We start from the raw sequence: 16,813 nt of genomic DNA on the forward strand, positions 1-16,813 counted from the left end.
CCACTAAAATAGAAAAACAAGTTGTAGTTCCATCCACATAGGTGGAAAATTAGTTTGTTTGGAACAATATTACCATTAGGACCAGCAGACTCTTGTCATCAGTCTGACAATGACCAAGACCACCCCATGTCCACGCTCACACCTGAAAACATTGTGTGTTACGCAGCACATACCTTTCCACTTGTGCAAGATGTATGTCTCAGTTTGGATCCTGGCCCCATCGATGATGGTTTCGCAGATATATGCTCCAGAGGGGAAGTTTCCAAAGAAGCCCTGCTTGTTGTCGTAGAAGGCGAACACCTCTTTGGAGTACTCTTTGTTGATCAGAGTGACCAGGGTGCTGGGCGAGGTGGTGCGGCATGGGATGACGGATGAATCATCTTCCTCCACCACGATGATGTGGTCCAACATCTGGGACGGCACGAAGACTATGGAAGGATCTGTTAAAGAAGCAACTTGGTGATTATACAGTCTACAAGGATCACAGTTGAAGGGAAAACACAGATGTGTCCCTCCTTCTGCATTCTCCTGTGCCCTCTTTTCCATCTCTCTAGCCTGCCCGGCAAAGGACCAAAATATCATAACCAAAATATAGAAATGATATATACTTAAGAGAGCAGTCCTATTCCTGGCATAAACACTAGGGATTTGTGTGGAGTTGGGGAAGGTTTCAATTACAAGATGCTGTAATCCTCGTGAACACTGCAGAACGCTTTCTGCATGTGGCTTTACGCAGTAACATGCAGACTTCACACCCCTTTTAAGTTCTTCCAAGAAAAGTATGATCGTCAACATCTGTCCAGTGTAAACGCCACCAGGAAATGAAATGAAAGTTAACTTGCTAGAAACCGGCACATCCATGTAAAGTGCCAACAGGCACTTGCAAGGAAATATAGCCTCTTTGCTTGCAAAAACTATGGAAGTGCATAGGCGGCATGAAATGTATCAAGGTACAGGTATGCCAATAATGGGGGGACAACACATGAACAACAAAAACCTTCCACAGTCTACACTACACCAGCTACCATGAACCACTTGTTAAAAAAAATGCCAACCTAACTAGAAACCGGCACATCCATGTAAAGTGCCAACAGGCACTTGCAAGGAAATATAGCCTCTTTGCTTGCAAAAACTATGGAAGTGCATAGGCGGCATGAAATGTATCAAGGTACAGGTATGCCAATAATGGGGGGACAACACATGAACAACAAAAACCTTCCACAGTCTACACTACACCAGCTACCATGAACCACTTGTTAAAAAAATGCCAACCTAAATTCTACCATCCGTCAATGGTTATAATGAGAGACAGCAGGCCGACCGCCTGTGTGAGCCTATGCAATGCGACCTTTCACGTTAGCAAACGCCTGACTGACCCCAAGCCACACCCAACATTTGCAACAAAAAACATACAGCTCCCACATTTTAGGGTAACCTAAATTGAGGATGTCGTGAAGGAGCTGCAAATGAGTCTGTTTCAAGAGCACAATATCTGGCTAGATCTGTGCAAACCATTGTGCTGGCATCAGTGTCACAGCAAGTACCGATATGTGACTGGCGAAGACCCTGTGAGCTCTGTGCAATAAAGAAGACATATTCTTTTATTTAACATGAATTCTTGCCATGTTCGACTGGTTGGTTGAATATATCAAGTGTTATTGAAATATCCTGTTATTCCATTTACAAAGCTAGTGGTATACAATCCATTGTTAACACGCAGATAAAAAGGCCAATTGTTGTGTCGTGAGAGGAATCAATGTGCACGTTTTACCTCGCATGAGAAAAAGAAACAATATGTTAGTGTCACTTTAGGATTATCACTTTAGGAACATAAGTGAACTTTTCCTTGATTCATAGGATGGATTAAAATGATCAACTCAAATAAAAAGAAATTAAAGCTGAAATGAATGTTTTGATCAAGAGAACTACTTTTAGAGAAAACGTGACTTTTCTGACCAGGCTCACACATTAATAACTAGTTTTTTTCAATGATCTGTGACAGCTTGCTTTCACTGCCTTGTGGCATGTGGAGAAATAAAAATGCATTAACACTGCCACAACATGCAGGGTACATACGTTGGGGTGCTATGTACACTAGTGTGCAGGCACAGCCATGAAGACACAGGTGTAGTGTTCATGTTCACCACCTCTTGACTTCTCATGCGACATTCAGCCGAACCCCCCCCCCCCCCCCACCTGCCGCTTCAGTGCTTTGCTGTGTCCATCATAGACATGGTGGAAAGACTTCCCTGGGCCTCACCTGGCACATAGATGTAAATATCTTTGCCTTCGACCTCATTGTCTTCAAATTGACTGTGGTTGTGATAACAGGTGTACATGCCAGTGTGGGCAGCCGTGGCATTCTTCACTTCAAGCAGAGACACAAAGAGGCCACTATTATTCTCTTCGCTGCTGACGTCAGTGGTCTCCTCCACCACTTCGGGGATCTTCCAGCTCAGCTCACTCTCCCCCGTGCACTTCAGGGTAAAGGAAGAATCCAGCTGCACCACCATTTCATTAACGTTTGGGAAAATGGAAGGGATGGGGTATTGGCAAAAGCATGCCCATGGACCTGTGGAGAAGACAGAAGCAGGACTAATAAGAGACAGTGAGGATTGGACATTTTCACAATGGCAGTCTCCGCATGAGATGTGCTGCAAGCTACAGGCCACAGGCCCAGTGTCTGCATGAGACACTCTCCATGTCTCAGCATCTCTCACCCTCTTTATGACACGTGCCCAACGCTACAACATCTCTCGGTCTCTGCATGACATGCGCCTATACGGTTTGCTAGAATCAACAGCACCCGTCTCTGTGCATGCTACAACATCTCTCAGTCTCTGTGTGACATGCGTCTCATCGGTGTATCATATGCAACAACATCCCTGTTTATGCAAAGCAAACAGCCATTGCTGCATCTCATGCTTCAGCATCTCCCAGTCTCATGTGACATGTGTGTCATTGGTGTACCATATGCAACAACATCCCTGTTTATGCAAAGAAAACACCCAGTGCTATGCCTCATGCTACCGCATCCCTTAGTCTCTGCATGACAAACGCCATATTAGTATACCACATGCAACGGCACCCCTGTTTATGCAAAGCAAACACCCAATGCTGCATCTCATGCTACATTATCTCCCAGTCTCGTTGTGACGTGTGTCTCATTGGTATACCACATGCAACAGCATCCCTGTCTCTGCAAGACAAACACATGACATGATAGTCGACCTGCACCAACATCCCTGTCTCTGCATGGAAAGTACCCAGTGCTATGTCTCATGCTTCAGCAGGTCTCAGTCTGTGTATGAAAAGCAGGCCAGTAATATAGTACATTCGCCAGCATCCCTTTGACTTTATGGCAAATAAAAAAATCCCATGACATGTCTCATGCTACAGCATTCCAGTTACTTCATGGCAAAACCCCAGCCATATGTTTCATGCTACAGCATCCCTCGGGTTCTGCGTGAAAAATCCTACATGCTATTGCATCCCTCGGTCTCTGCATGCGATATTCTACATGCTACTGCATCTCTCAGTCCCAGCATGAGATATTATGCATGCTACAGCATCCCTCTGTCTCAGTGTGAGACATTTTACATGCTAGAGCATCCCTCAGTCTCTGCATGAGATATTCTACATGTTACAGCATCCCTTGGTTTCAAAATGAGATATTCTAAATGCTACAGCATCCCTCAGGCACTGCGTGAAAAATCCAACATGCTACTGCATCTCTCAGTCCCAGCATGAGATATTCTACATGCTACAGCATCCCTCTGTCTCAGTGTGAGACATTTTACATGATAGAGCATCCCTCAGTCTCTGCATGAGATATTCTACATGTTACAGCATCCCTCAGTTTCAAATTAGATATTCTACATGCTACAGCATTCCTCGGGCACTCCGCGAAAACTCCTAAATGCTACTGCACCTCTCAGTCCCAGCATGAGATATTACACATGCTACAGCACCCCTCGGTCTCAGTGTGACATATTCTGCATGCTACAGCATCCTTCAGACTCTGCACGAGATATTCTACATGTTATTGCATCCCTCGGTCTCTGCATGAAATATTTTACATGCTACGGTATCTCTCAGTCTCAGCATGACATTTCCTACATGGTACAGCATCCTTTGGTATCTGTATGAGGTATTCTACATGCTACAGCATTCCTCGGTCTCAGCATGAAATATTCTACATGCTACAGCATCCCTCAGCATGAGTTAATCTACATGCTGCAGCATCCATCGGTCTCAGCCTGAAATATTCCACATGCTGCAGCATCCCTCGTTCTCGGTATGAAATATTCTACATGCTGCAGCATCCCTCGGTCTCAGCATGACATATTCTACATGCTGCAGCATCCCTCGGTCTCAGCATGACATATTCTACATGCTGCAGCATCCCTCGGTCTCAGCATGACATATTCTACATGCTGCAGCATCCCTCGGTCTCAGCATGAAATATTCTACATGCTGCAGCATCCCTCGGTCTCAACATGAAATATTCTACATGCTGCAGCATCCCTCGGTCTCAGCATGACATATTCTACATGCTGCAGCATCCCTCGGTCTCAGCATGACATATTCTACATGCTGCAGCATCCCTCGGTCTCAGCATGACATATTCTACATGCTGCAGCATCCCTCGGTCTCAGCATGAAATATTCTACATGCTGCAGCATCCCTCGGTCTCAGCATGACATATTCTACATGCTGCAGCATCCCTCGGTCTCAGCATGACATATTCTACATGCTGCAGCATCCCTTGGTACGGCATCTCTCAGTCCCAGCATGACATATCCTACACGGTACAGCATCATTTGGTCTCTGTATGAGTTATTCTACATGCTGCAGCATCCCTCGGTCTCAGCATGAAATATATTTATTCTACATGCTACAGCATAGCTCAGCCTCAGCATGAGTTATTCTACATGCTACGGCATCCCCCGGTCTCTGCTTGAGATATTCTACATGCTACAGCATCCCTCGGTCTCAGCATGAAATATTATACATGCTATTGCATCCCTCGGTTTCTACTTGTGATATTCTACATGTTACAGCATCCCTCAGTGTCAGTGTGAGATATTCTACATGCTACTGCATTGCTAAGTCTGAACATTAGATATCCTACACTGTGCAGCATACCTGGGTCTCTGCATGAGATACTCTACACGCCTCAGCATCCTTGCAGGGCACATTTCCTATGCTATACACAACATTAAAGCACCCCCTAGGAGATATTCTGCAAGATACAACATCCTTTGGTCTGTGAACGACACACTGCCAAGAATGCATCCCTCAATCTCTGTATAAAATATGTCCCAGAGAATGTCAACACTGCAGCATCGCCCCAGGGTCGACATGAGACACCAGAGTGATAGCAAAACAAAACTACAAGAGAACTTGTAGTCTTCGGATGTATCGTCCTCTGTCATAGGCTGCAGCAAAATATAGCATTTTAACTTTTTATTAGCTAAGACATGTATTATACATGGTGCTCCCAAAAGGTCTGCCACACCAGAGACGTCTGACCTTTGAGCCTACAAATACATGAGACAGAAACACCAGGTGCATGGCTTACCTGTAATCAAGAGGCAGCCCAGGGCCAGGAATGCCTTCGGGGAGAGGGCCATCTCCACGGCCAGCTGAAAGAGAGAAAGGGGGTCAGAAAGAGCATCTCCGTTACCTGCTGTTCTAGTACTGCGACCGGTCTCTTTACCTAAAAGGACTGGCCAGGCGGGTCAAGGGAGAAGAAACAGGGCTACACTGAGACAGGGAACATGACAACAGCCCAGCTTCCAAAGGAGGCCCTTTCACAGCAGTGTAAACAGCCCCAAGATTACTGAACCATGTACTTTCCACGAAAGAGAAGGTGATAAATGTCAACGTGCCCTCTCAGTGCCATCTTAAGGATTCCCAGGGTCCCGGGCGAGACATTTTGGGGTTCCTGGTACAGAACAACAATTTTGAATTTTAGTACCCATGTCCTGCTAATTCAAACCCTCATGATGCCAAGTGGTTCTAAATTATATGTTAAATGTTTAACAGGATCACACAAAAAAGTCGAAATATGTTTTGCCATATGATGACAGTGGATAGAGAGACAGAAACAGAGGTAGGCAGAGAGGTGGAGTGAGGTTTAGATAAAGGAATACAATAGAGAGATCAAATAGAGAGATGGTTCACTTGCCCAGGGAGGCCTTGAAGGTAGGAGCCCTGGGCAATCGCCCACTTTGCCCATGCCTTAAAACATCTCTGGTCTTTATTCGGAAGCATGCCTTTTGTCACCACCCCACACACATCCACTGAACAAAAGCAGCCACCACTCTCAGCTCCTGACTCGACTGCGCCTACTCACTTCACCTCAGTCTGCCAAACACAGAGTCCGGAACACTGAAGCATAGGCTGGAAGTGGGTGAGAAGACAAGGGACTCCATTACAGCGAGTATGAAGTCACTGCACTGTCTACCTGCCAAACCTCGTGTCATCACTGGACTATACAACCATGAATGAGCAGACCTCTGTGGTGCAGCATTACAGGCTGAATCCCTTCAAGGTGCTTCCCTTTAGGAATAAGAAGCATGTGGCTAATTCAGAAAATATTTCAGAGTTTTTTCTTGAAGGGAGTAGCTGGCACAGTCACGCCGTTGGCAAGAGAGTCCTCCTTCTGTTGAACTACATCGTATTCTTGGGGTTAGGAGAAGTTTTGCTAGATAAGCAGAGGACAGTAAGATGAACATAGGGTGGTATTTTGCTGGGGCCGTTCTTGGTGTTAAGTTTGTTAAAACTACTAGAGTTCGATAGACGAGCTTCCCCGTGTGGCAGTTTGGGGGGAACCAAACACTGCTGGAGGGTAAAGAGGTGAACTGTCACCCAGGACACACTGTCCCATTCTTGGGTTTTTTAAGTCACAAATATGCTCAAATATAAACTCTTGTGCCAGATTCACCTACATGTGAAGGAACGCAGTGCCGTAAACAACGTTTCTGTGTTGTGGCAAACGACGAGAGAAGGATAGCACCATATCTACTAAGATATGATACTGTTTCTCTGCCATCCTGCGCTGGCACACTTTAGGGAGCCTTGCACCATGTTCACTCCCTTGCACCACAGCGCAAGGTTGTGTGCTTGATGTCTTGCATAGGTTTTGAACGGGAAGGGTACTTGGACATAGTTTAAAACTTTTCCAAGTTTGTATGTGTGCTGCGAAGCGTCCCACTCATGCAAAGTTGGAAACGTTTGGAGAAGAGAATACTTTTTATCAACTTCACACCTGCCTCAAGGAAGTTACATTTTTTGTGCAAAGCACCTTTATTTTCAGTAAATAGGGCTTTGATTCAAATCTGTGAGTGGTTGCATGGGAACACTATGTTACCACCCATGGTGCAAATTAGTGCATACATCAACTTTGTGTTACTTTAGTACAACTTTACAATGCAAAACAAGCTTTGCGCTGGAAAATAAATCCAAATTCTACACTTTGTGTCAGTTTGTGTCAATTTAAACTGGTGCAAAGTGTAAGTAAATCTGCTCCTTTGAATCATATTTGACAGAGCACTGCCAACAGAGGACCACGTCATTGTAATCCTATCTTCATCCAAGTATCACTAAAACTGCAACCAGCCGGTGAACCAGGTAAGAACCCTAGATTCTGGAGATACTGAGGGCGACAATTAAAGTCGAAATAGGTCAGCAATTCCCAACTCCTTGGGAGCACTGCCGGGAATATCTGAAATTTTTAAAGAGGACAATGGTCCTTGGTGAAAAAAGTTCAAAAAAGGAAAATTAATATAGAGCAGAATCGTCTCTATGTAGTTGCTAAAATTCTCATAATGCTTAGGCAAACAGCATTTTTGTCCTGATGATGATCCCAATATTGTTGTGAATGGGATCGAAACCTCGTCGACTGCTTAAACACCGTGCACACAAACTATTTATAAACCATGTGTAACGGTTGTGTTAACTATCACGCTTGTTTTATTGCTCTGATTACACAACAAGCATTTCATTGTTTTGCCTGAAAATTGTCTTTTGTTTTACTGTATTTGAACTCTTTGTCACTACTTGCTTTACCTTTATGTCATTGGATACAGGATTGTATCCCACTGTACATATTCTTGCGTTTTTGAAACTTACTATTAACTTTGATTAAATCGTTCTATCCGGCTGCATAGGAACTATATAGAGACGATTCTGCTCTATATTCATGTTCCTTTTTTGAACTTTTTTCACCAAGGACCATTGTCCTCTTTAAAAATTGTTACCCAAGGTCCTTGCTTACTCATTTGGGTCCCCTTGTTCTTCTTTAAACAAGAATATCTGAAAGCCACAGATTATACAAAACACAGCAACAAGGTCAGTTCTAGGAATAGCGCCTGGATGACATTGGACACCTATCCTGAGGGATAACCTCTGGCCTCCAGTCCAGTCAGGCCAAGAATTACGGTCAAGACTTTGGCTGAGGCAATCTTTCTAGGATTGCAATAGGATCCCTGGAAGTGTCGCTTCGGCCACACCAGCCGGCTAGGACGAGCACCCAAAATGTGAGGCAAGTGCCATTTACCAAGAGATTACTAGTAGAAGCGCCCTCCGTACCAGGTATCGAAACTCTGAAAGAGCTTCCAAGACCCGTGAGGCTGATAGACAAGCTTCCCTCCTTAGGAAAACACAGATGGCGCCCTTCCCTGAACTTCAGAGGTCTTTGCGTCAGACGTGTCACACCAAGGGAACAATGTTGGCCTAGTAACAGGTTACCATAATGTGGAAAGGGGCATTCCAAAATGCAGCACTTTTGGCTTGGCAACAAGAAGCCGTCTGGTAATCCAACACATAAATGTGTCCCAGTCCACCCCCCCCGCCCTCCCCCCCCCTGCCCCCAAACACACACGCAACTTCCCCCCTCACCTCGGAAACGCATGCATGCAATGATGCATGCACCCGCTCTGGGAGTATATTCGTTTCTTTGTAGGTCGCCATGCTTTGTTCCAGACTCTTCAGTAAACAATACATATCAGTATGTGCGTTGGGAGTGTGTGCGCCCTTCTTAAGTCTGCATTTATAAACGTCTAAAAGATATTATACCGTCACCTGTTTACAGTTTATCCTCATTGCCCTTGCCGTGATTGCCTCTTGTGAAAGTCTGTGTTCCAGGGAAAGTGATTCATTTATTTAAAAACAGCGTTGGTACAAAGTATGGATGGTAGAACTTGTCTGTTCAGTTGAAAACGGTGTAAAACCAGTACAGATTGGTTAGTATGTATACAACTCTATGGGCATGAGCTAAAAGGGACTCCAGCGAGCCTGAAGAAAAGGTTATGTGAGCCCCGAGAAAGTTTTTTAAGGAAATACGTCTTAAGGAAACAAATTGAAGGAATGTGAAACTCTCTAGTTTGCCACTAGAGGGAGCCCTGCCCTTTTGTTTTGTCCATATAGTCATACATCAGAGGATTAAAGAACAGGAGCTGAAAGCAAGCTCTTGCAGGAAGTGCCACACGATGGCGCCCCAGACTAAGAAAACGTGACCTCGGAACATTTAACATATAGGAAAGTTCTTGGAGAGTCACTGAAACAAGGCACGAGATCGCTGCTTCACCATCGGACAATCAGGATATTTTTCTGTGAAATTTTCACTGGTAACTTTGCCTTCTTTCTTAACTCCACCCTTAAGGAGCAGTTCGCCGTAGCCCAGATAAGCCAACTATGGTTGCGCAAAGAAGCTGGGACCACAGAACTTCTCCAGACTGGTTGCAACTTCTCCTGCTTCACATGTTTGCAAAAAATCCTTATGCATGATAACAAGGGCCCAGCCGCCTGAAACAGGGTGCACTTTTTAACTCCATTATTATAACAATAATTTAATGTCCGTCAATGTTAGGTAGCTGCATTTTTAATTTTTCAACGTTGATACATATTGCATATGCTTGCCCAAAAAAATATAGTATGCTTCCCACAGCCATTAGGTTTGTCAATGCTTGTTTTTATTATATATATATTTTTTCCAAATTAAGCTTTGCCAAATTTAAGAAAACTACCAAGCTTCTAAAAACTGCTGAAAAGTATGAAAACACATGTTGTGTGGAGGTGCCAAACTAAGGGGCATATTATCAAGGACGGCGTTAAAATTATCGCCGGTTTAGCGGCAGAAAACTGCCGCTAAAAGCAGCGATAATGGGCTTGATAATAGGCCCTGGAGAATTCCAATAGAAGCCCATGTTCACACCAGAACATGGACTTCTATTGGAATTCTCAAGGGCATATTATCAAGCCCATTATCGCGCTAAATCGGCGATAATTTTTAAGGCCGTCCTTGATAATATGCCCCCAAATTTGTAAGTGTGGTAACCCAAAGGTTTTTCTAAGGGCCTCGCGATCGTGGCTGCCGAATTCCTGGTTTACGGAATACCGAGAATTTCTTATCATTATTCCTCCTCATGCCTCTTTCTTCCACCACCCTTTACTCTGTCTCTTTGGTTTACTCTTGCAGAATTGTATCCTTTCTTCCTCCCTTCGGGGCATATTATCAAGCACGGCATTAAAATTATCGCCGCTTTAGCAGCAGAAAACTGCCGCTAAAGCGGCGATAAGGGGCTTGATAATATGCCGCAGAGAATTCCCATAGAAGCCCATGTTGACACCAGAACATGGGCTTCTATGGGAATTCTCAAGGGCATATTATCAAGCCATTATCGCCGCTTTAGCGGCAGTTTTCTGCCGCTAAAGCGGTGATAATTTTATCACCGTTTCTTGATAATATGCCCCCTCGTTACTATTTACCCACCTTTCTCTTCCTCCGCCTTTCTCTCTCCTGCTCCCGGTCAAAGGGGTATATTATCAAGCACGACCTTAAAATTATCGCCGCTTTTGGCCGAAAACTGCAGCTAAAGCGGCGATAATGGGCTTGATAATATGCTGCAGAGAATTCCAATAGAAGCCCATGTTGACATCAGAACATGGGATTCTATGGGAATTCTCTGCGGCATATTATCAAGCCCATTATCGCCGCTTTAGCTGCCGCTAAAGCGGTGATAATTTTAACGCCGTTTCTTGATAATATGCCCCTATGTCTCCAGATGAAAAACTAGTCTTGGTCCCAAAAAATGAGTGCCGGTGTTCACCTCCCTCAACCGCTGCCAAAGCAGGCACCGAGTCCCGCCCATTCCGACTCGCATGCAGATGACGTCACAAAGCTAGACTTCCTAACCTCTCGCTCTTCTATCGCGATCCAACCTTCACCTTTCTATCCTCTCCAGTGTTTAGAAGCGGCTGAAGCCAGTCTAAGCACCCTATGAAAGTAGCACATGCCTATGAGGACGTGTATGTCGGCCAAGCAATATGTAACTGTCCCCTGATCAACGAGAGGTTCCGTGGGAGGAGGAACGCCAGGGATACTTCGGTGGTGCTGTGCCCTACCCTAGGTTAGGAGGTTTGTATGTGTGTTTTACCCTCGCCCCGATTACCTTAGGGGTACGAGATCGAAACCAGCCTTTCACAACATATGCCGTGCCACCCACAAAGTTCGTTCAGAGGCGCGTCGTATTGTGTACCTTGCACCTCTGGCAGACAATACGGGAAGAAAGGGTACCACAAAATGAGTATGGATTGGTCCCAGCCCTGGCCGTCTGCTACGAGAGAAGGGGCGACGACGTATAAGAAGACTATCCATTTAGTGCGTAATAACACTGGCTGCCGGAAGAAGGCAGTGATTTGACATCCCAAGATGGGAAGTGACGCTCTGGCCACTGTGCAGTGTGTGAGAAAAGGCATCTTTGTAAGCAGGCTCGCAGCTGTAGCACACCTCCCTCTGCACCTCCAGCGTCCCATGCTCTTGAAATGGGGTGGAACGCCCGGGAGGGAGGGCAGCTGCCTCGCCATATGTGTGAATCAGGTCTTGGCCTCTCGTACACTGTCCTGCTTGGGTTTTAGCCCATCCTTCGCCCTGCCACGCCTCGGACAGCTCAGCGTCCGCAGCAGACAGCGCCACTCCCTGTAAACCGCAGCGGGGCGGGTCACGTGCGTGTGACCTCATCACCAGGGGCTGGCGGGAGCTGGAGGCGGGAAAGGATCCGCGTGCTTCTCCTCTTAGGGCGGATTCCGCTATCTATAGTGGGTGTGACCGCGGTTCCTCCCGTGGCATGCTCACGTTTTAACATCTCCGGAGAGAGCAGTGCTTTAAATGGGCCGGTACTCACCGGTGCTGAGTACCGGCACTTCCAAATTTTCTAGCCGTCAGTACCGGTTCTTTTCTTGAGTCAGGGAGCGTGCCGGTACCCTGATTGATGCCACGGCAGGCTCGGGTTCGGTATCTGGTTCAACGCAGGACAGATGCTGCTCTAGTTCCGGATCTCGCAATCGCACTGAGCCTGTGAAGCAGACTTTTGCAGGGACGCTGCTAAAGTCCAGAGGCGCCCCCTAAGTTTGTTGCAGTTCATCAAGATAAATAATGCACAGTGCATAAGTTTGACAAAAAAGTTTTGATCTACGGAATATACAGTGGCTCATTGAGCAAAATACATGTATAAACAGTCTGCCCACTGGAGGGCGTGATTCAGTTGAAATTTGGAACTATTCCAAAAATGTCCCGAACTGGAAGTATTGTGATAGGAAACTATTCCAACAATGATACTGAGCGTAAAACGTTTGTTTACACATATAGTGAAAAACTTGCCACAGTTTTACCATTAGAAACAATGCGTTATGCACAGGTATTCAATTTATATGTTGAATGAGATCACCAAAACAAGAAAAAATGCACTAAATTCTACACAAAAGGTGGTGGAACCAACAAAACGAGGTGTTTTCCACATTTCACACTACATCACTCACAATACAAAGCATGTAACCAAATGGAAGTGATGTAATCATGTAGAAATTGTCTTTTTTCAATGCGAGAAGGCAGCGCTTTATGTACCTGTGAGCAAGGTCTTTATAAGACTGAAACGCGTTGGTCTGTGCTGTGTTGCCCCAGTTATGTTGAGGAAAATTAACAGAATTGGACCCTGAGTATATCCGTGAGTGCTTTTGAAACTTCTCCTGTTGGAGAAAATCGTGTATTTACAAACGGCTTGGCTCTGCCGCATCATCTCTTGCCCTTAGCCCCGCCCCTAGCCCCGCCCACTTGCCACACCTCTAGCTCATTTTAATGAGTACCTGCACTTATTTTTTCCCATTTAAAGCACTGGGAGAGAGGGCAGCAACATTTTGGAAGAGGAAGAATTTAAAGCAATAATCGGGAGAAGGTATCCCCCCCCTTAACTTCTATTTAATCAGAGGCAATTTCAGGTGGGTGACGGCCAAAATAAAGATGTTGTTTGATTCAAAAATTGTAAGGCTCTCGCGTGACTGTCTATTGGCATGTATGTGAGTGACAGCCCCGCCAGGGCCTGGATGGGGCTATAGGGTCAAAAGGTTCCAAGCCTAAAGAGGGAGGGGGGGGGGGTCATAGATCATAACCCGAATGAAAGAGTTGTTGAGAGGTGCGTGCGATTGCACACGTTGCTGCGCTCACATTTGCAAGAGGGGGGTCCTGTGGTTATGCTGGGAGCGTGTCAACACCGCAGGGTTCAAATATTGTGCTCAGTGGGCCCCGTAAGCGTGTGGTGGGATGTCCTGCCATCACATAATGTCTAACCAAAACCTCAAATGGCCCGAGTTTGAAACAAATGCACAAAATGACGTCACCCATTCGGCTGAATGACGCAGAGCAAGACACTGAAGCGCTTATTTAAGCCAGGGTGTGTGCCACGCGTTTGGGTTGATGGTGTCTTAAATTGTTAAAGGGCTGGGGCAGCGCAATCTTACGGCCTTGGTGGCAAACAGTTGATAGTCACAGGAACTTTAAAACCATCTGCTGGAAATGTAGCTTCATTTGTTGACATATCAAAGTAAACAACCACAGAGCAAAACACGATCTCATACACAAAGCAACATACAAGTTAGAACGTATCGTGCAATACGGAAACAGTCAAAACAGAATGCAGCATAACCGTAGTACAGCAACACATTTCAATAATGCAGTCCAAAAACCCACAGTACAAAAACGACATGACGCCTCACCCCACAACAAAATGCCACACATCAAAAATGCCCAAACTTTGTTGCCAGACATACCACCACCAGAAGCCTGCTTCTGTATGGTAGTAAAAAGTGTTTGCACCAAGCAATGCCTTAACTTACCCCCAGTGATAAGAAGTAGTGCCAGTCAAAAACGTGCTATTGCCCAAACTCTTAAATGTAGGGATCCTTCTCAGACAGGTCCTACACGGATCGCGTGCTGCCCCACTGCATCTAAGATGAGAAATGTATTTGGAGAACATGAATGGCGCACCGAGGAATGCCTTCATGTAGAAACCAGTACAGAAAAATGTTACAGGTCAAATAATTTTATAAGGAAACTATTACTGATAAAAGTTGTTACGGAAAAAAATCGGAGAAACTATTACTGAAGAAAGTAGTAAGAAACATTTTACAAAGAATGCGCTCCCAGGTTGTACAGCACGTGAAAGCGACTTCACATGGAATCCACTGTACAATTGTGTAAGGGCAAATATATTTACGGAATAACAAGTACAGGTTTTTTTATTTTTTTTATAGAAACTACTATCAAGGATAAGTTATACGGTTACAGAAAAGTGTTACAGAAAAATAACTTTATAGAGAAATCGCTAGAGAAAAATATCAATCACATTTTTGTTACCTTCATGACTGTAAACGAAACTTATAAAACGCGTTCCTTTAGGAGAATTCATTCAAGCTGCCTTGTGGTAAGATGTACCTGGCGTCAGTGCATAAGATGCGAAAAGAGAAGTGCAGGTGCTCACTGACCCAGAGTCCCTGTTTGTAACCGAGAAGTGCCTGGACTCTAATATTAAAGTGGTGCATCCGAGCTCAGGAGCGCCGACACTCTGCCCATGGAGATAAAGACGTGCAGGTACTGTCTGGACATGTCTGTTTATCTCCCTGCTCCTGTTCCAAACCATACACCTAACTATAAACTGAACAATCAGTGGTAGAGCTTCACTTACCCGAAATCACACCAACCTTAAACGACCCAACCCAGTTTATTGCTCTAGTAATCCTGCCCTTTGTCTCTTGCAATAGCACTAACCCATCCCTTGATCGCATCTGTAACCGCTGTATTCAAGTAATTCGCCTTCATGTATTTCTTATTTTTCGTTGTAGCAACTCTAAAATGTCCCTACCTAACAACATGTCTCTTTCACGGTTCCTTTGGAAAGGTGTTTTGTCGTTCAGGTTTCTTTCCAAGGTCATCTCGTGATGTTTCCTGTACATGTATGTGCCTGTGTGAGTCACTGGTCCCCACCAGGGGGCGCGCACCTTACGAGCTGTAGATAGCGCCCTAACGTGGGCCTAGTCTAGGCGCGCGCGGAGGAGATGGCTGCACGCGTTCAGGTAGAGTGAGCAGCCCAGGGCAGAGCATGGCTGAAAGGAGCTTTTCCTGCCACAATAACCCGACCCAATCTTAAAGATGTTGAACAGTCACACGTGAGTTCTGCCTTGTATGTGACTAGTACTTCATATGTATTTCCCTGCATGTGAGTACTAGGACACACGAGTACACACTTTGAACTTTGTGGATGATATAAAGTGGGGAAGGATCACCCCCTGCAGCGTACAGGGGCAGTGTGTGTGTGGGGGGGTGGGGGGCAGGAGCAGAATCTGGCCTCACTCGGACAGCCCCCCGTCTGTGTGTTTATCTTCCTGCCTGCCCTGGATAACCGCCTCTGGGACTTCAAAGCGCTACTTCAAGGGACCCTCCCTTCAGTTAATCACACGCTGGCAGCGTCTAGGCTCCTGGGGTCTGCTGCAGACCCCACTTTAATGAGACTGAGTATCCTCCAAATGATGTGGGGGCGGGGCGCCCTAGGTGGGGATTAAATATGTAGTGCTTAAAGCAGCGTTTTCAGGAGCGCTATGTTCTGTTAGGCCCAAGTTGACTCTATCTGTAGGTCTGGTGTCTGCCGCAGGGCCCTCTGACAAGAGACTGTGCAGCTGCTGGTGACATGTAGTCGTGGCATGCGGTCTCCTATGTGCGGACTGAACATGACGTCGTAGTGTTTCATCTCCCCTTTTAATCACGTGCTGAATGTATCTGAGGTCGTTGCTGAAGCGTTCTGCGCCTGGGGCGGGATACTGGGGTCTCCGAAGCTTGCGGGTCGTCTCTTAGGGTCTAAAGCCATCAGCTGAGCTAAGCATGACAAACACGAGGGCATCTAATCATCTTCCACCCCACCTCTGCAGTTTTCATATGTTCCGTTTTCCTGGCTCGTTTCACACACGGTAATCGCAGGTCTGGTAATGGAGGCGTGTTACCGTAATGGCGATATTAGCGGCCACCTTTAACTAGCCCCATGGCCACCTTGGTGTTTGGGCGGGAGACGGGGCCTTTTGGTGCAAGGACACTGGCTTCGCTACTAGCAGACACTGTATATTACCATGGGGCGGGCACTTCCTTGCATAGGGTTTTTCCACGTCATATTTGAGCCCCAGCACGGTCTCGGGCGGAGAGCGCGACAGCGCCACGTTTTCACAGCTCCCAGCCCATGCGAGGACCACACAGACGCTGCCAGGAAAGCAGCGGATCTGCGGCCAAAATATGTTTTCCAAAGACGGGCGGTAGTTTGAGGCTGAACGAAAATATGCGCGCCTGATCGCTTTCTCGAATTTTATAACACTGCTTAATTTATCTTTCCATAAAACTCATTCCTTCAGCCAAATCTGAGATTAAACAAGCGCTGACAACGCGTCGCCAATAGATCTGTTTTTCAGGTGCCCATGCATGCAAGCACAGACA

At 45.9% G+C, this 16,813-nt stretch overlaps 1 protein-coding gene across 2 annotated transcripts in view; it reads right to left on the reverse strand.

Annotated features, from left to right (window-relative positions):
- PDGFRA (platelet derived growth factor receptor alpha) overlaps positions 1–16,813 on the reverse strand; it is a 75,575-nt gene that overhangs the window by 43,448 nt on the left and 15,314 nt on the right. The window contains exons 2-5 of one of the 2 annotated variants that reach the window (XM_085642092.1): positions 14,176–14,286; positions 5,585–5,648; positions 2,261–2,572; positions 174–440 (exon numbers count right to left, since the gene is read on the reverse strand). In XM_085642092.1, coding sequence (XP_085498218.1) covers positions 174–440; positions 2,261–2,572; positions 5,585–5,636 — 631 coding nt within the window. In that variant the 5' untranslated portion in view covers positions 5,637–5,648; positions 14,176–14,286. The remainder of the gene's footprint in view (positions 1–173; positions 441–2,260; positions 2,573–5,584; positions 5,649–14,175; positions 14,287–16,813) is intronic. The other variant, XM_085642093.1, reaches the window with a different exon arrangement.

Source organism: Triturus cristatus, chromosome 2_2, assembly GCF_964204655.1.
Source record: "Triturus cristatus chromosome 2_2, aTriCri1.1, whole genome shotgun sequence".
Taxonomy (NCBI): domain Eukaryota; kingdom Metazoa; phylum Chordata; class Amphibia; order Caudata; family Salamandridae; genus Triturus; species Triturus cristatus.